This window comes from Betta splendens, chromosome 6 (genome assembly GCF_900634795.4).
Source record: "Betta splendens chromosome 6, fBetSpl5.4, whole genome shotgun sequence".
NCBI classification, from domain to species: Eukaryota; Metazoa; Chordata; class Actinopteri; order Anabantiformes; family Osphronemidae; genus Betta; species Betta splendens.
Window position 1 is genome coordinate 11,968,470 of NC_040886.2, and position 19,224 is coordinate 11,987,693.

The 19,224-nt window shown below is 48.4% G+C and overlaps 2 protein-coding genes across 5 annotated transcripts in view; one reads left to right on the forward strand and one right to left on the reverse strand.

The window, feature by feature from the left end:
• Positions 1 to 11,092, reverse strand: part of tln2b (talin 2b) — a 53,529-nt gene extending 42,437 nt beyond the window's left edge. For 3 of the 4 annotated variants that reach the window (XM_055509565.1, XM_041071109.2, XM_029152684.3), the window contains exon 1: positions 10,720 to 11,092. The gene's annotated coding sequence lies outside the window, so the exon portion shown is untranslated. Of the gene's footprint in view, positions 1 to 10,417; positions 10,692 to 10,719 lie in introns of those variants that run through there. The other variant, XM_029152685.2, reaches the window with a different exon arrangement.
• A 1,300-nt stretch (positions 11,093 to 12,392) lies between these two features.
• Positions 12,393 to 15,923, forward strand: c2cd4a (C2 calcium dependent domain containing 4A). The gene is made up of 2 exons (XM_029153723.3): positions 12,393 to 13,165; positions 13,254 to 15,923. Exon 2 carries the CDS (start codon positions 13,261 to 13,263, stop codon positions 14,632 to 14,634), a length of 1,374 nt encoding a protein of 457 aa, XP_029009556.1. The 5' UTR covers positions 12,393 to 13,165; positions 13,254 to 13,260; the 3' UTR covers positions 14,635 to 15,923.
• The last annotated feature ends 3,301 nt before the right edge of the window (positions 15,924 to 19,224 follow it).

Here is a 19,224-nt window from a genome sequence, read left to right on the forward strand (position 1 = left end):
ACAAAGGAGCGATGCTAGTCCCTGAAATGCAGCGGGGAAGAAAAACACCTAGTGGCAGCAGAAGCACAGGTTAAATCACACTTAGAATATATCGCACACTGTTTCCTTAATTATTGACGACGCCTCCGCTCTGAATAGGAGACATAACAATCACACTTGCGAGTCTAAAAGCGCCGTGAGGAAATTAAACACCTGCCACTATTCTCATGCAGATCTCTGTTTCCTTATGGGAGTGAATGAGTCTTAAGAATGGACTCATTTCGTGGCTTTTTGTGAGATGACTCTGTTCTGTGCATGCGAATTAGTTTCCCCCGGAATAATGCCGCTCGGCACAAGACTCTGAGAAAGAGAGTCGGCCTCCAGAACCACAGTGAAGTAAACACAGTACGGCAAAATGTGACATATTTCCAATAGAAGGAGTGGGACATTATAATGTATCATGTTTTCAGTGGAGTGGCAGCGTCTTTGAAAGATTCCTGTTTAATGCACCACGTGGAGCAAAATCTGCAGGTCCTGGTCCATGCAAACATGGTGTCAAACGTTTATCTGAGAATCTTGTCTTTGTATTGTTTTCTTTCCCAACTGAATCCTCATCTGCAATATCTGGCTGCGGCAGAGCTTAACGCGCCGCGACATCGTCCCTTTGTCACGTGTTTCCTGGTGAACGTCCTGCAGCAGCGTGCGGCCGCGGCCTCAGCCAAAGAGAGCCGCGCTTTCAGAAATTAACTAATTGCCTCAGCGAATTCTGCCACCATAGCGCACAACTCATTAATGCTGACACAGGCTTCTAATTAGTTAAGTGGGGTCATTCATCCAGCTGATGCTTATTATTTCTGCTTTTTGAGTAATTACGCTAACATTTCATTATCGAGAATAAACACAGCACCTACAAAAACTGTATGTTATCAAAACCCCATTCGTAATTCAACGTTTTCATGAAAAGGGTATAATTGATGAGGAATGAGGCGATTACACACATCAGGCAATGGGAAACACTACACAAGGTAAAAAGAGAGCAAGATAACATTTAATCTAGGCTTTTATAATAGAACTTCAGTGGATTTAAAAAACTTTTGTTTGGCCGTTCTTCACCGACAGCAGGCATCGAATTCTGTGCCCGATAATTCTGACTCTCGTCAGAATCATCTGATCCACTGTCAGAGGCGTGTGGTCAAGAAACAAGGCCGCAAACATCCATCGTCAGCTAACAAGACAACGCGTCACGCTCCGAAGGCCGAGCAACACAGAGGAAGCCCTTTGAGCCGAGTTCCACCTCCGACTTCTGCATTTACAGTAATTGTGAGGCTGAGCACACAGCTGTGACACTCCAGTTGGATACAGACTCTTTAATCTCCCTTATTATATGACATCGTCATGTAATCTCCATCTCGCTACCCAGGGAGCAGCCAGAGAGGCAGGAAATGAAATCAATGCTGTGTCTCTGCGCTGGGTGTTACTTCATTAGCCCGGGCTCTACAGATGCAGCAGCGGATCTGATTTATGAAACAGCGACAAAGGAAGGCGCAAGATGTGAGCGCCGGTGTTTCACCAAATGAAGGGAAAGAGTGTCGCCTTGCTCATCGGAGATATGTTGTGTTTAAAGCCATGAGCTTGGTTTGCACAGAGCCACAAAATGTGCTGACTGTAAAGTGAAACGGCCGGTACCGAACATCGAGCATCACCTCCAGCGACTGACAATCAAGACGCATAAATTACACAAAAATCTATTGTCATTTCAGGACATTTATTTCCCCTGGTGTTCATTTATCATCTGTTGTTTTTCCTTCCTACACATCGTTAATCAGTTTCATTACTTTACTTTGATTTGCTCTGTGGATGTTGAGGACAATGCATCAGTGGCTGGGTAAACTGAACTACTTGGTTCTTCCTGACTCTGTTTTATGTGTCTGACATTCTGATCCTAACTGCTTCCTAGAAATATTTCATTGTGTTTTCAATGCAGTGTGAAAGAACATGTGGTGCCAAGTGATAAGCCTTGTTACTGATTCTGATTGAATTTGAATGTAAATGCAATGCTGCAGCGCACACTAAACTCCCCAAATAGAACTTTTCTCTCATTAGTCAACATTGCAACTTTGGGAGCACATCTGGGCAGCAGCTGTGGCTGCACCAAAGCCTTTAGAGGTCAAGAGGCTAAGAATTTTCTGGAGTGACGACATGTAATCCTGTGGTAGCTACGGAGGAAGCGTCATCGACAGAAGCCTGGATGCTGCAGGAGAACCGCCGGCGCACCGCTCCTACTGCTGACGAACAGAGATTCCAAATGATTAGCTGTGCCGTCCCGTGGGAGCGGCAAGCTAAGGAGAGGATGTGTAATGAAATTAGTCCCATGGCTCTGTACTAAAGATAGGCAGACAGATCCATCTCATTGAGACATCCAGGATGTGCAGACCTGGAGCGCACACAAGACATTGGCAGCACGTCATTAGTGCTGTTGGTTTGAATTAAACATGGTCGCTTGCGAAAAGACAGCTGGGAATAAATAAATCTAGGGAATCTGAGCCAAGGCATCAGCAAGCAGTTCCGTCCTAAAACACTCTTTGAAATCTGGAATAATGCTATTTACACAAAGAGGTTCTGAATGAGGTTAACAGAGAGCAGAGCCAGAGTCCTTCTGAGATGCTGCCATGTGTCGAGGGTCCTGTCTCCCACTGAAGTCTCATACAGATCACTCTTTCAGAGCGCAGCCTCCTCTGCCGTCCCTTTGTCCCTCCCCCCGGTGAGAATTTATAAAGCTTCACAGTGCCTCGCTGAGATTCGGGTAATTTACGACTGAGCTGAGAGAAATCAAATCAAACTGTAAATATAGTGCGTGTTTCCAAGTACGGGATCTTTACAGAGACCATAGATCACAAATAAATGCCAGCGATCCTGACAGTCATTAAATAACAGCATCAATAATCCCGCGTACGGCAGCGCCACATCTGATTTTGGATTATGAAAAGGGCAGAGAACGCAGCTAATGAACGAGAGGCGGCAGAAGCAAATCAGAGGGAGTGAAGGATCACCAGAGGCATCAAACTGCCCGTCGCTCGTACCCAATCGCCAGGTGACCCCTGACCTCCGGCTGGCTGTCTAGCGCTGCCTCCCTCCATTGGCTGCAGGTCCATCAATCTCCCGCGCCGGGAAACCGGAGGCTCGACGGAGAGAGGAACCAGCAGCTGCCGTACAGTGAACCGAACAGATGGCGACGGTGGCGCGAAATTAACACCGCGTCGTTTCAGTCAAGCATCTCCATTTAAGCAAAGAAAAGATCCATGCGTCTGCAACCTCAACACTTTTCTAATGTTGGAGCTTGAGAACCGTCAGCATTAGATATTCTCCTAGAACAACATTCCACAGGCACCGCAAGCACTTTGTTCACATTAGTGGCTATGAAAACGCGTTTTAATGCTGTTTTTTTATAGTAGTGACGACTTCTGTTTGTAAACAAGCACTGATGACAATGGTGAGTATGTAATATCATGGTGCTTCATGGTTCGCTCTGACTCCACTTTCCACCGCCTGTTGATGAACAGGCAGACGACATACAAATGTCATAAAACTGGTGCTGCTGCGAATTCCCAAAACATTTTATAGACTTATGTTTAATAGATCCCACGTACTGCGTTTGCAAAACCTGTGTCTGCCTGGAGAAATCCTTGCTTTTGGATAACCATTTATTTGTCTATATATCAGAAGCTATTCTCTTGCATGCGAGTCATTTATTTTGATGATTTAGACCACAATATGTTTCCATGTTTCTATGAATAACAATCTGATCTTGTTAAATACCTGTTTCACGGTAGCGCCCGTGTTTACACACAGGCTAAATCACAGCTACTTTGAATTAGCTACAGGAAACAAATTAGATGGAAGATAACAGGGCAGCAGGGTAAAGCAGACATGATACAATGGTCTATTTTGGTGTACTTTGCCAGCAGCTTCTCTGGACTAGAGCCTCTCTCTCCTCCCTGAAAAGTCCACATGATGTGATGACTCCTATATTCTGCTTTACAGGGTTTTATTACACATTTACAATTGTAATTCACAGGTGTAATTCTTGTGAATCCATACAGACCAAGATGCACAGATATGAATTCTGCTCGTCTGGACTGGTCAGACAACGCGTGCTCCGGAGAAAGTCAAAATTTACATTCAGTTCCCATTCAGCTGTGAGAACAACAAGAATTCAGTAGAGAACACCGGGACTTTGCATAATTAATGCCTGACTTGAATTAAAATGTCTTCCTTCACTGATGATTTGGTGCCATCTGGCCAGGTGACCCTATTCCCAAGGCGACTGCTCAGAAGTTATGTTGCGATGGACCAGCAAAACGACCGAAGCCGTGTCCACAGATTTAAGGTTACAGAAACGCTAATGGGTGAGTTACTGCATGTACAGTATGAACTGTGGCTTATTAACAAGGAGAGGCCATGGAAATGCAAAGAAAATGCCAGAAGCACTGGTCTAAGGTCTGTTTGCTGTTTGACGGGTTTTAAGTCTCGGTTGGTGACGTTGTTAAAAATGGCGTCTGCCTGATTTTCCAGTGATCTGCAGGCAGTAGAACAAAAACTACAGGTTCTTGCTTCCTCTGGCTCCTATCAGCCCATGGACTCTAGCCGGCGACCTCGAGGCAGTGGGCTGCAGTGACTCAGAGCTCCACTGTGGCTCACCGGCCGCTCGACCTCTGCTAACGCTGCCCGACACGTGATGCCGCTGTAGGAACGGCCTCGCCAGCCGATTCACACGCACATACTGTAGTGATTTTATCTTGTGATGACTGTGATTAGTGCAGCTTTAATGGGAATGACATAATATCATTAGTCAGTACTGGAATGCGGACGCTCTCGTTCTTAAGAAACACTGGATCTTGGCAGCTCCATCTGCATGACTCTATTAGTATGTCGAGGGATGACAGCACAGATTTCTTCTCTGCCACTAAAACAACTGCATGACTAGGAATAAAAAACAAGAAACATTCATTTCATTCATTTCCCTGCAGTTGGATACAGTGCATTTATATATATATATAGCTCGCTGGATAGCTCAATCGGTAAAGTCACAGGACTTGCATGCGGGGGGGTTCCCGGTTCGAATCCGCGTTAGGGCGAATAGGCATCCAGTGTGGGTCCTTGGGCAAGACCAGAGCACCTTGGCGAGAAATGGGCTACTGGAACAAGAAAGAAATGGCTGAGATGCGAGAACAAGGCTCTGTTGGAATGCTACTACTCAAGTAACCCTAGTTAGAGGGGTTACATGCAAAGAATGTGCGGTGAACGGAGAAACCCACACTCAAGGCTGACGGCGAAGCAACTAGTAGCTCAGTGTTCCAACATCCACAAACGGCAACTGCTATCACAACTTGAGATTGACGAGATACAACAAGGCAAGTCCTAAGAAGCCAGCTCAATGGCAAGAACAAATCCCGGGCAATAAACAGCTACGCTCTGCCAGTGATCAGATACCCTGCGGGAATAATAAGGTGGCCAAAGGAAGAGATACAGACCACAGATGTTAAGACACGAAAGCTCCTCACCATGCATGGAGGGTTCCACCCCAAATCCAGCACCCTGAGACTAAACGCTAGCCGCAAGGAAGGAGGCCGAGGACTAGTGAGCGTGAGAGCCACTATCCGGGATGAAACATCCAAGATCCATAAGTACATCAAGGATAAGGCCCCGACAGATGACGTGCTGAGTGAATGTCTCAGGCAGTGGAGCACAGAGGATGAGATGCTGGAAGAGGGACCATCATGGGAGGACAAGCCCTTACACGGGATGTACCACCGGAACATAACTGAAGTGGCTGATCTCAACAAATCCTACCAATGGCTTGAAAGGGCTGGGCTGAAGGACAGCACAGAGGCACTCATCCTGGCTGCACAGGAGCAGGCCCTGAGCACCAGAGCCATAGAGGCCCAGATCTACCACACCAGACAAGACCCAAGGTGTAGACTGTGCAAAGAGGCCCCTGAGACGGTCCAGCACATAACTGCAGGGTGTAAGATGCTGGCAGGGAAAGCATACATGGAACGCCATAACCAAGTGGCTGGCATAGTATACAGGAACATCTGCGCGGAGTATGGACTGGAAACCCCAAGGTCAAAGTGGGAAACACCTCCCAAGGTGGTAGAGAACGAGCGAGCCAAGATCCTGTGGGACTTCCAGATCCAGACTGACAGAATGGTAATGGCGAACCAACCAGACATTGTGGTGGTGGATAAAGAGCAGAGGAAAGCCGTAGTGGTGGATGTGGCAATACCAAGCGATGGCAACATCAGGAAAAAGGAACATGAGAAACTAGAGAAATACCAAGGGCTCAGAGAAGAACTGGAGAAGGCTTGGAAGGTGAAGGCCACAGTGGTGCCTGTGGTGATCGGAGCACTAGGGGCTGTGACCCCCAAACTGGAGGAGTGGCTACAACAGATCCCTGGAAAAACATCCGAAATCTCAGTCCAGAAAAGTGCAGTCCTAGGAACAGCAAGGATACTGCGCAGAACCCTCAAGCTCCCTGGCCTCTGGTAGAGGACCCGAGCTTGGAAAGTGGATGAGACCACCCGCGGAGGGTGAGAATAGAGTGTGTATATATATATACAGTATATGCAGTACAGTGCAGTGGTCCCTGTTCATCTCCAGAAATGACGCCATCGGCCTCTGGAGCCCAGGTCTTCATTTCATCTCCAACAAGCAACGAGCGTAATCGTGGATATTGCCTTTCACCGAGCGTAACCAGAGATTCCCTTTGCCCTTAACACAAGGTCACCGAGCTGCTGATGAGCTGATTATACTGCGCTAAAGTAACACAGTCACTCACACGGGGCAGCATCCAGCAGCTAAGTGCGCTTCCGCCGGGCAATATATATATATAAAATGATGATATATAAAACGGGAGCATCGGGGCATTCCAGAGTATTTCTTTGAGGCTCAAGATGCTGACACTACACAGGGATGAGCCAGAGAGAGAGCGAGAGAGAGAGAGAGAGAGGGAAGGAAGGGTTGCAAGGAAGACGGAGGGTTCTCGCTCTGTCAGCAGCTCTCACAGCCTGTAAAGGATCACAGCACTAATTTCAGTGCTGCTGTTCAGACAGGAGAGTCCTGTCCCCCAGACAGTCACAAAACAGCCCTTGCTACATACACAAAGGACCCGATGACCCTTAATTAACTTTCCTGCCTTGTCAATTCTCCCCATAAAGAGACCAACGGTGCCATTTAACAGCAATATCATGTTTGGTTCATCTGCCCACCACTGCCCTTTCCTACAGCAGCTCCTACTCTGAGCTCCTTCACCTTGAGGCCGTCTCTCATCACTGCGCCTCAAGTTAAGCAGCTGTGTTATGAAACAGCCAGTTCCATCGGGTGCCGGGTCGCTGGCGGCTGTGAAGCATCGCTCACGCACTGTACATCAACGGCAAGCGGCTCGATCGCTCCAGCCTCCATCGCCACTGACCCTGGCACCGGTCGTTCCCGGGGGGCCCACCCCTACTCTACGTGAGACATGATCTGTAGCTCAGGTATCACATGATCCCTACTGTTAATAATCAATTATCCTCAGGCTCAGGGGGTTGCGTTCCTCTGATCCTCCCCTCCGTTCCCCACAGAAACCCACACACAGATGTTTCATCTTAAGTCCAGCAGCAGCCGGTTCATCTGAGGGGTTGTGCCCGCCTCACGCAATCTGCAATCCGGCGCTGTTGCTGTCGCAGCCGCTTGGAGCTGGCATCTCGCTCCCGCGGTCGACGAGACGCGCCGTTAGCCGGGCCGCCGCCTCTGACCCGGGCGGCACCGCGCCGGATCCTCCTGACCTACTTCCTCGGTGTGCTTACAGTACGCATGGCCTGCACGGCCTCATCACTTTATGTACAGTAAGGACCCGGTTTGTGAGGATGCTGTCAGATATAGCGCCGCTGCATCCGCGGGCTGTCACATTCCGGTCAAACATTCGCCAAAGATGAGACGTCTGGCCCATGTGAGGAAGCCAGAAACCAAACAGCACAGATAAACGCACATTTAAAACTTGAAACCGGACAGGAGTGAGCTTATACTGCATATCTACCTCTGAGATCTGGGGACGAGCCAGCAGCTAAAGAGGCCGTGACCACGGAGACAGCGGGCAGAAAACACACAGGACAGATCCGTTTCGCTGGCGAGCACCGAACACAAAGGCCGGGTCACGGCTACAGCATGGGGTGTGTTTCAGTTTCCACCTCCTCCACTCTTATGCATTAAATATGGTCCAGCGCTCACACTCTCCGATGACTCTCCAGACCTCTTCCCACCCTCCGGCCCAACATTTCCTGGGGAATTCCGACCAGGAACGTGTTCCTGGTGACGGAGCGGCTCCAACAGCTGAGAGGAAAATCACTTTCCAACGAACAACAGGAGATCGAGGCCGAGGCGTTGTCCTTATTATAGCAATTATGAGTTCTTAACACGTCGTGGACCGAAATAGCCGCATGACCTCTCGCTGTTGTTATTCGTGGATCCGTGTGACGCCAAAAGCGACTCACGAGAACGTGCAGCGCTTTTCGGGACCGTGTTCGAGTCTTGTGATTTCCAGTAAATTAGGCACTGAGCCGAGAGTGTGAGCTAAAGTTGTTGTAGCAGAGATACCCCTTAATAGCTGCCCATAATGCAGAATCACTGTGGTAATGGCCTCTTCAATAGCTGGCAACGAGTGGGAGAAAGGCGCCGTTTAAACGGCAATTGGCCTTAATTGCCACAGTAAAGTGAAACCGAGTCATACGATAACTCAGGAGCTTAAAGGAAAACGTGTGAAATTCTGACAGTATCACTACGTCGGTGCTGCTCCCAGTGTTTTAAGATTCAAGCTCTTCCGAGTTCTTTCGGCACGAGTCCAAAATCTGCCAAACGCTGCTTTTCTAACCCTGAGTCTTGTTTGACGGAGCAGTGAACTTTCCTCGGTTGCCGCCGGCGGATCCGTGCTGCGTGTGAGCGTGTGACGCTGCTGGTGCTGCTGAGATCTAATTATATCCGTTCACCGGCGGAGAGAGGGGGAGAGCTTGTGCTCTCGCCTCCAGCGCCGAGCGGTGCCCTCGCGTCGGACCAACAGGTGTAACCAGTGGAAACCCTGCATCGGTGAAGCCACAGCCCAGTATATGACGTAAAACCCTGCTCTGCCCTCTGCAAAAAACATATCATCTGCAGAAAGTCTGTATTCAACCATTTTTTACACCATAGTCGTCAGCTTTACAACCATTAGCCAAGCGTAACACGTCCAACTGTCAGAATCCAGACTGCTGGTTCCGAGACGCTGCACAGCATGTACTGTGCTGTGAAGAACTTCTATGGAAAAACCAAGATACAGTTATCTGCCATTGTTTTTCCTCATACTAATAAGCAGCGCGTGTGCTTTCACGTGCACGGCTGCATTTGAGGATCACTGACTGGTACCTGGTACCACCAGGGAGTGCATGTGAAGTCCAAACCCTCCTAACTGGAACCAGGTTCCGACAGCTTGTGCCAGCATTGTTTAAGGCTACCCAGAGTCAGAGCTTGACCTTCCACGTTGCCTCATTCAGGTTCCAACGTGTCACTCCTCTGCATCCGCTCCTCGCTCACGGCGCGAGCATCCTTGAACCTAAAGACGCCTCTCGTCTGATCACGTGACCGGAGCAGCCCGAGCTCCTCGTGCACGTCAAAAGGGGCTGACGCGCCGCTAACGTGGTTTGGCACAGAGCCCCGATCCCACCGCTCGTGCATTTGTTCCACAAACTCTCGGACCGAGTGTAAAACCAACCGTGGAAAGATGTGCGTTTTTTTGTTTTTTTTTTTACATTTACTGCCACGTACCTGCGTGAAACAGCCACATGTCACAGCTCATAAATTGCATCTCCACAGTGGAAGCATAAGTCAGGGGAGGCAGCGGCTCGGCCCACGTCCTTCGGTCGGACGGTGCCCAGCCTGCACGCTCATGTTTGGGGGAAGTAACGGAACCGGAGCCCGGTGAGAGAAGGCTGATCTCCAGCAGGCAGGTGCTCAAAGGAAGACATCTTATCACTGAGATTCTTAATAACAGGGCAGATGATTTGTGGGTTGCCAGGTCCAGCAGTCTTGACCCAGCTGGCCGTCAACAGCGCGCCCTCTGCACATACTGCCCGTTTTTTGTTTTTTTTTTAAATCCCAGCCTACTGTAAACCATCAGTGGTTACATCCCTGCACGCGCGCTCACGGGCTCGCGCCGTCGCTGTCAGCTTTGATGCTCAGCCGATCCCGATAACATTCAGGTCAAGTCCAAGTTACAGTACAGCACATTTTTTTCCCCCCGTGCAGAGCGGCGAGCGTGTTGAAGCTGCGCAGGGTCTGTTTAACCCACTTCAGTGCACAAAATAAATATTAAATATGCAGCATCCACGCCGAAAAAAGCAAGTAGGTCAATGAAATACTATTCCGTTACCTCTTATCTGTCAATGTCAGTCACACGTTAGGCGAAGCGAGAGGACTGACAGCTTTAGAATGACGGTAAATACCGAGCGACGGCAAATCCCGAATCCAAAGAGTAGCGGGGCCACGGCGGAGAGCAGAACCCCGCACTTCTACGCAAAAGGTCGTCTGCATGCAGTTCCTATGAAACGTTCCAGCGCTCGCGTGGAGCCCACGCCGAGCGGTCCGCCGCTCCGGAGCGCGCCCGGTTAGGGAGGAACGGCGGCTTCGCGAGACCGAGGGGATGTGCGGTGAAAATGAAAGGCGGCGTCCTACCTGACGTCTGTCGCTCGTTAACGCATGCGAGCGGACTCGGATGGATGCGGGCGACACGCGACGCACACACACGCACACTACGAGCGGCTCCGCTTCGCCTGTCCGCCCGCCCGCCCGCCCGCCTCGCTCCTCCACGGCACCAAGCCCCTCCTCGTTTATCGTACAGCGGGGAGAGGGGAGATGGGAAAACCGAGGAAAAACGACGATCACGGGTCTGCGCGCTGCAAAAAAAAAAAGGAAAAAAGAAAAAGGAAGCGGCGTCACGCGCACGCTTGGTGTCTCACAACGGCGAAGACGCACCCCGATCAAACAGATGGAGATGTGGAATAGGCGTGACGGCCGTGTAGTTTGGCCACGCATGAAGGAGACGGGCGCAGCAAAGGGTTAAATCAGCGAGTCCGCTCTTATTTTGAAAGTGCTTTGAATTTGTGCAGCGAAGCGCACCTGCCCGGCGCGTGTCAGCAGATCAGGCGTCCGTGGGTGGAGGGCGCGCCTCTGCTGCGCGCCACCCCAGGCTGACACAAGGTCAACGTGGTTAAACTGCGGGTGCAGGTGGCCATAACGCACCGGCCGTGGCTGGAACAGTAGCGTTGGCATATTTAAGAACACATTGCTATGGGAGGCTTGCGTAATTTGGGTGACAAATGTATGGATGGCGCGTTATAGATTGCAGGTCAACAGGCAATGATGGGAGGTGTGGATATGTCAGATGTAGCCTACAACATATTTATTATATCAGCCTGAGTTTCTCCTTTAAGTGGTTTCTAAATACGCACTGCCCCCTAATGGACACATTTCACGCACGAATATGTTCAGACTGCTGAAAATAAGAACACCGGGTGTAAAGTGCGTTGTTATTTTTAAGGCACTCGTCCTGTGTGTATTAGTTATGAAAAGAATGATAATCTATTTAGTGGCCTCCATGGATGCGCATAATATTTCCCTTGTTTCACGCTTTCTTTTTTCTGAATTCTAAATATTACCAAGCCAGTTTCTAATATTTAATGTTAATGGAAACCAGGCAACAGTTATTAAACAGTTATTAAAATTAAAACGATTTCCCTGCTAATAGACAACAGTATTAACGAGTTCAATGCTTGGTCATAAACAATATCTGAAAAATGTATTCATATTTCTTTTGATCTTTACATCTTTAAATGTATAAGGGTTCACCTAACATTCATTATACATTTACATATTGAATTATGAGCCTAATAATAAAGTCTTACACTTGAATTGCTGATGTTTTAGGAAAACATTTCTGAGAAGATCACACTCATTGTAGGACACTTTGCTCTCATGTCAGAGTGCTGAAAACATTTTGTCCCCCGGTGCTTGGTAACACTCAGTAACCACGTTACTGCTCTTGAACTTTGTCCTGTGCAGAGCATATATATATATATATATATATATATATATATATATATTTCCCCACTTTCCTGTTCAGTGTGAGCCATGAAACAAAACCATCTCCTGACTTTTCTCGTTGACGTAGAGAACATGGAGAACAGAAGCGACGAGGAATGACTGGGTTCCTGCAACGCACAGGTAACAGCAGGTCACCCAAAAATATCACCTTGCATCATTTCCCACCACAAGAGGGCGGTACTGACGTGACACGGCACAGATTCTAGCTCATGGTAGCTTCTCTAACATCACATCTGTTCTTCACGAATGATGAAATGCTACCTGTAAGTAAGAGTCATAAAAATACTACTACTACTAAAAACTATCACACACGTACAAGCATCAGTCTTCTCATGCATTTATATTTCTATAGGAGCCACTTATTTTAATTGCTACACAAATATTTCACAGTCTTTATCCATTGCCACAAGATGCCTGTTAAATAAATCCAAATCTAACCTTTTGCCATGAAATGTTTAAAATGTGTCAAGTGGCTTTACTTTATCTCTCGAACCTCTGCCGTTTACAGTTAATAGCACTTCAGACCTCCTGAAATAGTTCTTATCAGATGACCTTGTTTATCCTCACAGGACGAGGTTGTTCGCATCTATATTAAGTAGATGGAAAAACAAGCACGTGAGCCCAAAGCCCGGCATCTCAAACAAACAGATGCTCGCTTTCCAAGTAGTAACTTTATCTGGCTACACGCCACCGCGGCTACTACGGCACAGCGGCACCGGGCCCTGTTGTGGTTTGGGCGTTGTCATGGTAACCGGCGTCCGGAGGAGGAGAGGGAGGATCTGCTGGAGCGTTACAGGGGGCGTGTGTGACAGAGTCAGCCCTCTGTGGCTTCATCTGGACCGCCTCCGTCGCTCAAACCGCCACACACGCGCTGCTGCTGACGACGGAGGACGTCCACCTGCTGCCGCTAAACCTCCGAGGTTTCTCAGAGCAACCTGAAGGCGCTTCTGGTTAGAGCCACCTGTCCTATTTAGGCCAACTTTGACTTTGTGGATTGTCAGTATCGCCTCCACATAAGGTAAGAGAACTTAGAGAAGTGAATGTAGAGAGGCTTCAACACAGTTTACTATTACTGTGGATTTACAGAGTTCTCCTGTGTCTTTTAGAGAATCCATGTGGGTGGTGGAGAAGATCCGCGTGTCAGTGGAGAGGTCCAACCTACCCAGTCCGTCCGCAGAATTCAGCTTTAAATTCGCCGACATCATGTTCGGGGAGAAAGCGGACAAGCCCAGGGGCATTTCCCGCTGCCCCAACGTCATCACGCCGGACAACATCCCCGAGTTCTGCATCCCGCCGACGTTCCCGTCGCTGCAGGAGCCCAGACGCGGCCCCGCCGGGGCGCCGCCCCGCAAGGCGGGCGGCCCCGAGGCCGCGGCCGCGCGCCGCCCGGCGCTCGCCACGCACGTCATCCAGGTGGAGAGCGTGGACGAGGGCCCCGGCGACGACGGCGACGACGGCGGCGACGGCGGCGGCAGCGACGAGGAGAGCACCAACGCGGACCCCCGGAGCCAGGCCGCCCTGTCGCTGCCGCACCTGGCCAAGGCCCAGACCTGCTACGGCTTCTGCACGCTGCTGGAGAGCCCCCACACCCGCAGGAAGGAGTCGCTCTTCCACTCGGACCCCGGCGCCTCGCCCCTGCTGCTGCCCAGGAGCCGATCGGGCCCGTGCTGCAGGCTCCCCCCCTCCCCGTCCCCCTCACCCGCCGCCTCCCCCTCCTCGTCCCCCTCCTCGTTCAGCCTCAACAGCCTCGCCTCCAGGCTGTACCCGCGGGGCTGCGCCCTGGGCTGGCAGGCGGCGCCGGACAGCGATACGGCTTCCTCCGCGGAGTCGTCTCCTTTCAACTCGCCACTGTTGACCAGGTGCCCTGCCAAGTCTTCCCTCTTCAAAGCACTGAGCCATGAACTGCTGTTGTCAAGGAACATGAGGAAGGCAATGGTGTCCAGGAACAACTCCCTGTCCACAGATGAAGGCAGTTCCACAGACAATAGCCCCAGTGTGATGAGGAGGGCATCGGAGGGGTTAGTGGAAGGCCTGCCCAGCAGCTACAGCCTGGCGCCCCCCAGCATCTTCCCCATGGACTTGACTTTGCACAGAGAGCGAGCAATGAAGGAGAGAATGGTCCCCGTGGGGAGAGACGGCAGCCTGAGACTCTCAGCGGAGTACTGCGCCGAAAACCAAAGGCTGCGGGTTCGGCTGATCAGCGCCGAGGGCCTCTACCCTCTCTCGACGGACCCCAAGATTATCAACTGCAGCGTCAGCCTCTGCCTGGTTCCCGGAAAGGCCCAGAAGCAGCGCAGCACGGTGATCAGGAAGAGCCGCAATCCCATATTCAACGAGGACTTCTTCTTCGACGGCGTCTCGGAGGACGAGCTGGGCCGGCGGTCGCTGCGCTTCAAAGTGGTGAACAAAATGTCCACGCTGAAGCGAGACTACCTCCTGGGCGACTGTGACCTGCCCCTGTCCAGCATTGTAACGCTACAAACCTGAGTATGCCCCCACCACTTTCAGTTATTTATTGGAATTCTTTTCTATTTCTAATTATTAAATGGCGAAAGAGAAAACGTTTGCTTGTCTTTGAGTTCTGTGAAATACGAACGCTCCGTCCACAAATTGTATTCCTCACCTTTCAGCTTATTTCGAACCAAGCAGAAGCATCAGCATCATATTTCCCCAAAGCCCGTTGTTTTCCTCCTGACCTTTCCAGTGATATAAATATCACCAGAGCTCAGAAACGAAACCATAGAAGGGAGTATTTTGTTGTTGAGTATGCATCACTGTAATCGCAGCTGTTTTTTTATAATACAAAACTGTTACGTTTCATGAAGATCAGCCTTTGAGGAAATGATATTGAAGTTCCTTTATTAAACTCATCACACTGATGATTGGTGTGTGGTACAGTGGGTCAGCCAGTCACACACGCTGAGCAGCACTTAGACTGCAGGTAAATAAGACCTGCCGCCTTGAGCAATAAAGACTGAAAAGTGCTGGCTGCCACTGTGGCTCCTGGTTAAATATTAATCATCCTCTCACGCTCTGGTAGGAAGCTGACAAATGCACAAATTCATACAGTGAATGCCAAAACAACAGACAGTAATGGATGGAGATGGAGAGTTTGAAGTACTGTACATATGCAATCAATGCTTCTGCTGCCAAATAAGCCCTTGTGGGATATTGGTTTTAAACTAATTAGTCAGCTTAGCTGTAGTGACGCATGCTTTATGATGCAAACATTATACTAGATCTAACAGGTGATAGTGCTGCTGCAGACAAACACGGCGCGTTCCATCTTTAGCTAAAAGCCCAGCTGACTGAGCTGTGACGCTTATAAAACTTTTGTGTTTCTCCAATACGCCGGACTAATCGCAGCACTCCTGTAAAAAATCCCACACAGGCAACCTAAATATATGTTCTCAATGCTGCTGTGCCCAGGCTCTGCTTCCAGGTCCTGTGAGGAGGCTGATACCGCTTGACACTTTTGTATTGAGTGTTGACTCAGCTGTGAAATGCCCTGTAATAAATGAGAATTACCCGTGGTCCCACCGCTGGTCAAGCCCCGATAGGATTCAAAGGGATTCCCACGGATCTGTCTTCATTGGAGAGAACAGAGGCGTGGGTTTTGTAGCGCGCACTGGTTACAGCTTTGTAGGGCTTTGATCCGTGCTGCTGAGAAATGTATCTCACAATGTGCACAGAATGAAAACACAAGAGCTGCAATTGATATAAAGTCATCATAAATGTTTCAGTAGGTCTTTTTTTTTTTGTCCCGTCTGTCAGTTGGAAAAGCAGGAGGAGCAGAGAAAGTACAGCCAGCGGCTGAAAACAAATAAATCAATAGAGCAAGGTATGAATAGGCACAAATAAAAAAACAAGTAATAAAGATGCACCTCAGGTAAACAGCTGACCGACAATTGAATTGATATTGCAACTATCATAATCAAACATTATTAATAGTGATAATAGTAAGTGGTGTTTCAGTAGTTCTAAACCATGGAGCGTGAGACATTCATCTCTGTAGGAGCTGGAGCCAAGGTGCTTTTCTCTCATGACTCATCAACATGTGGTTTAACATGAATATTCATACGCTGTGATCATTACAGCAGCTCACATGTATACACATATAATATACAGCACAGCCACACAACTCTAATTACAACTCTAGTTAATAATGTTGGTGTTTTATTTGCCTTTTTAAGTGTAAAACTGATATGATTTTGGTGTTTTGTGCTCAACAGTGATCACAAGTGATTTGATACTATCTCTAGGAAACATCTGTCTCCCTGTGCATCATGAATGTCAGGCACAGCAGGGGAAGTGCACTAGCTTAATCTGGAGTGTCTAAACACAGTTGCCTGGTTACCTCCATTCACCAGGATGCCTCTGCCCAGCTAATGGCTATTTACTATGCCAAAGTAATGAGCTGGAACTGACAACAACTATGTTTAGATAATATTGGTGTACTTCAGTAATAGGTATACTCCTCTCTGACATTCAGCTCCTTTCGTTTCTTAACCAGAGGTACCCGCTACACTATCTCCTTCCTTTCCCATATCTCTGTTTTACAGCTTCCTACGTGTGTGTTTAAACCAGTTTCCTTATCTTTGTTTTCTGTTTTACCAGGCTCTCATCTATTGTGCCAAAGCATATAACATAGGCCTTAAAATGTCACTGTACACATGTTGAGTCATTGGAGTCGTCACCACTAGCACCATTACTCCACCTTTTTATGTTCCAGGGGTAAAAATAGACAGCTGAACATACTGCATATATACAAGCGATATACAATCTCTTCAAAGGTCAGATTTAGCCTTAAGTTACAATAATAAACAGCTTCCATTGAATCGCATGGTTCAGAGGGGTCAGAATCTTCCATGATGTCAGTCCAGCGGTGTTGCTTTGTTGTTTCAGGGCCTTGACATCACCGTTTATGAGCCACCAATCAAACCGGTAAACACTGCTGTGCACCAGATTAGAGGAAGACAGCCGACTATATGATATAATTTACCTGCGTCATTAGCTTGTTTGAGGACATGTCGCGTAAGATGAGCTCAGGTCTGGCTCACACACACACACACACACACACACACACACACACACACACACACACACACACACACACACACACACACAACCTTAGCACTTCTGCTACAGTCTGAATATTTGATTACGCAAAAATAAGCTTTAAATCCTACTTTTGTCCCGATGTTTATTTTTTCCAACATCTAGCATATTAACATCTGTATAGATATTCACTGATGATGATGATAAGGCCAACAGCAACATGCTGCGTCTGCACGTAGCAGGCTCACACTCAGTGCACCTGCCCTACGTTACACCACCCACTCAATCAAGCCAGGCTCTGTATGGAGCTGAATCCAAGCGTGACCTGTTTGGTACATAACAACCAGATATAGTGCATGTGGCGCTTCCTCAAATCTGACCAGACCTATATAAACAGAACCAAGCTGTTTGCACTTGTTCACCCTGCTATGCCTGGCGGGTGCTGAGTCTCCGTAGAAAGCCATTACTGTGCTCACACGCTTTGGTTGGGTTACTCACCATATTGACAAGGCTAATAATAACTCATCATTAGACCTTGTGTAACACCGCTTTCGTTTGGTGGGCGCCCTGTGTCGTGGGTCTGAGCACATTCGAGAACAGGTTCATGGAGAGGGGACGTTAATTGCATTAGGACATTCAGAACAGGACTCACGCCGTATCGTCTGAATAGCCATTAACTGGTTAGGTAAACAGTCATGTGCAGTGCAGGTGAAGTGATGGGTGACAGTGTGGGGGGGGCGGGGTGGGGGCGGAGCTTTTACAGAGTATGGCTAACATATACAAAAATACATTCCTTACTCAATTAAACATTCTTGTTTAAAATAAACAACACAATGAATAGCGTATTAAAAACTCACGAAAGTCTTCATTCTGGAGCAGTAGATGCACGGAGAGACGGCCCCGTCTTCCTGCCTGTCTGCCTGCGCTTTTCACTCCCATGGCAACGGGACCCAGCTCCAGGGGAAACCATGGAGATCTTGCCTTTCATGTGTGAGATGCTTTTGATTCTACACATAAGTTGATTGAGGCTGCCTCACTCTGTGTTTGATTCAGGCACATCTCGTTTTTAGTCATGCAGCCTGAATCCAAAGCCAGCTGTCAATAAATGCATGTACGCGTGTGTGTGTGTGTGTGTGTGTGTGTGTGTGTGTGTGTGTGTGTGTGTGTGTGTGTGTGTGTGTGTGTGTGTGTGTGTGTGTGTGTGTGGGAGGGGTTCATTGAGTGATATGATTATTATGTCTACAAAAATACCAAAATGCTGATAAGATTAAAAATCTACCAATCATGTGTCTTAATTTTTTCCAAAGCAGGTATCGCATTTTGCTTCATGTGAAAGCTCCATGTGTCCAGACCCTTTGGCCGTGGCCATTAGCTGGAATGTTTTGTCTACCCAGTCCACACGCAGTCTGGTGCCTGATCGGATTTCCTTAGAGGGGGAGGCAATGAGACACATCTAGGCCTGTCTGTGTCATTTTACTGTCCTACTTACTTGATCCACTTACACAAAGAACATCCAAATCACTGAGGGGCTTCCTATTCCCCCGCTTTGTTTGTCCCTGACTTTGAGGTATTATAAAAGTTGGGGACTGGGGAGCTAGCTTTTTTTGTGGGGGTGGGGAGGTCAACTTATGGTCTCATCCTATTCCATATGTCAACCTAAAGTTTTGTTTAATCAAAAAAACTCTCAAAACTCCAAAGTTATATAATTGTTATTTCCACTGTCAGATAAAAATTCACAGACCCCTCTGTCATGATTTTAAAAGCATTTCCAGTAAACTATGAGGTTGCACAAACCTTGGCGTGTTTGGTGGTTTATGAAGGTTACGTAATGGAAAGCAAGTAACTTTACAGCAAAGGGAAGTACCATGTCATATAAAAGTACTTCACCAATAAGCTACATGAGGTTTTACACAAATCACTTCCCACGGGTACACGAACATACTGAACATGACTCATTAATACAACAATACATCAGGGCCGACAGATAACAGAGCGGCCACAGCCTCTGGACACAGTGAG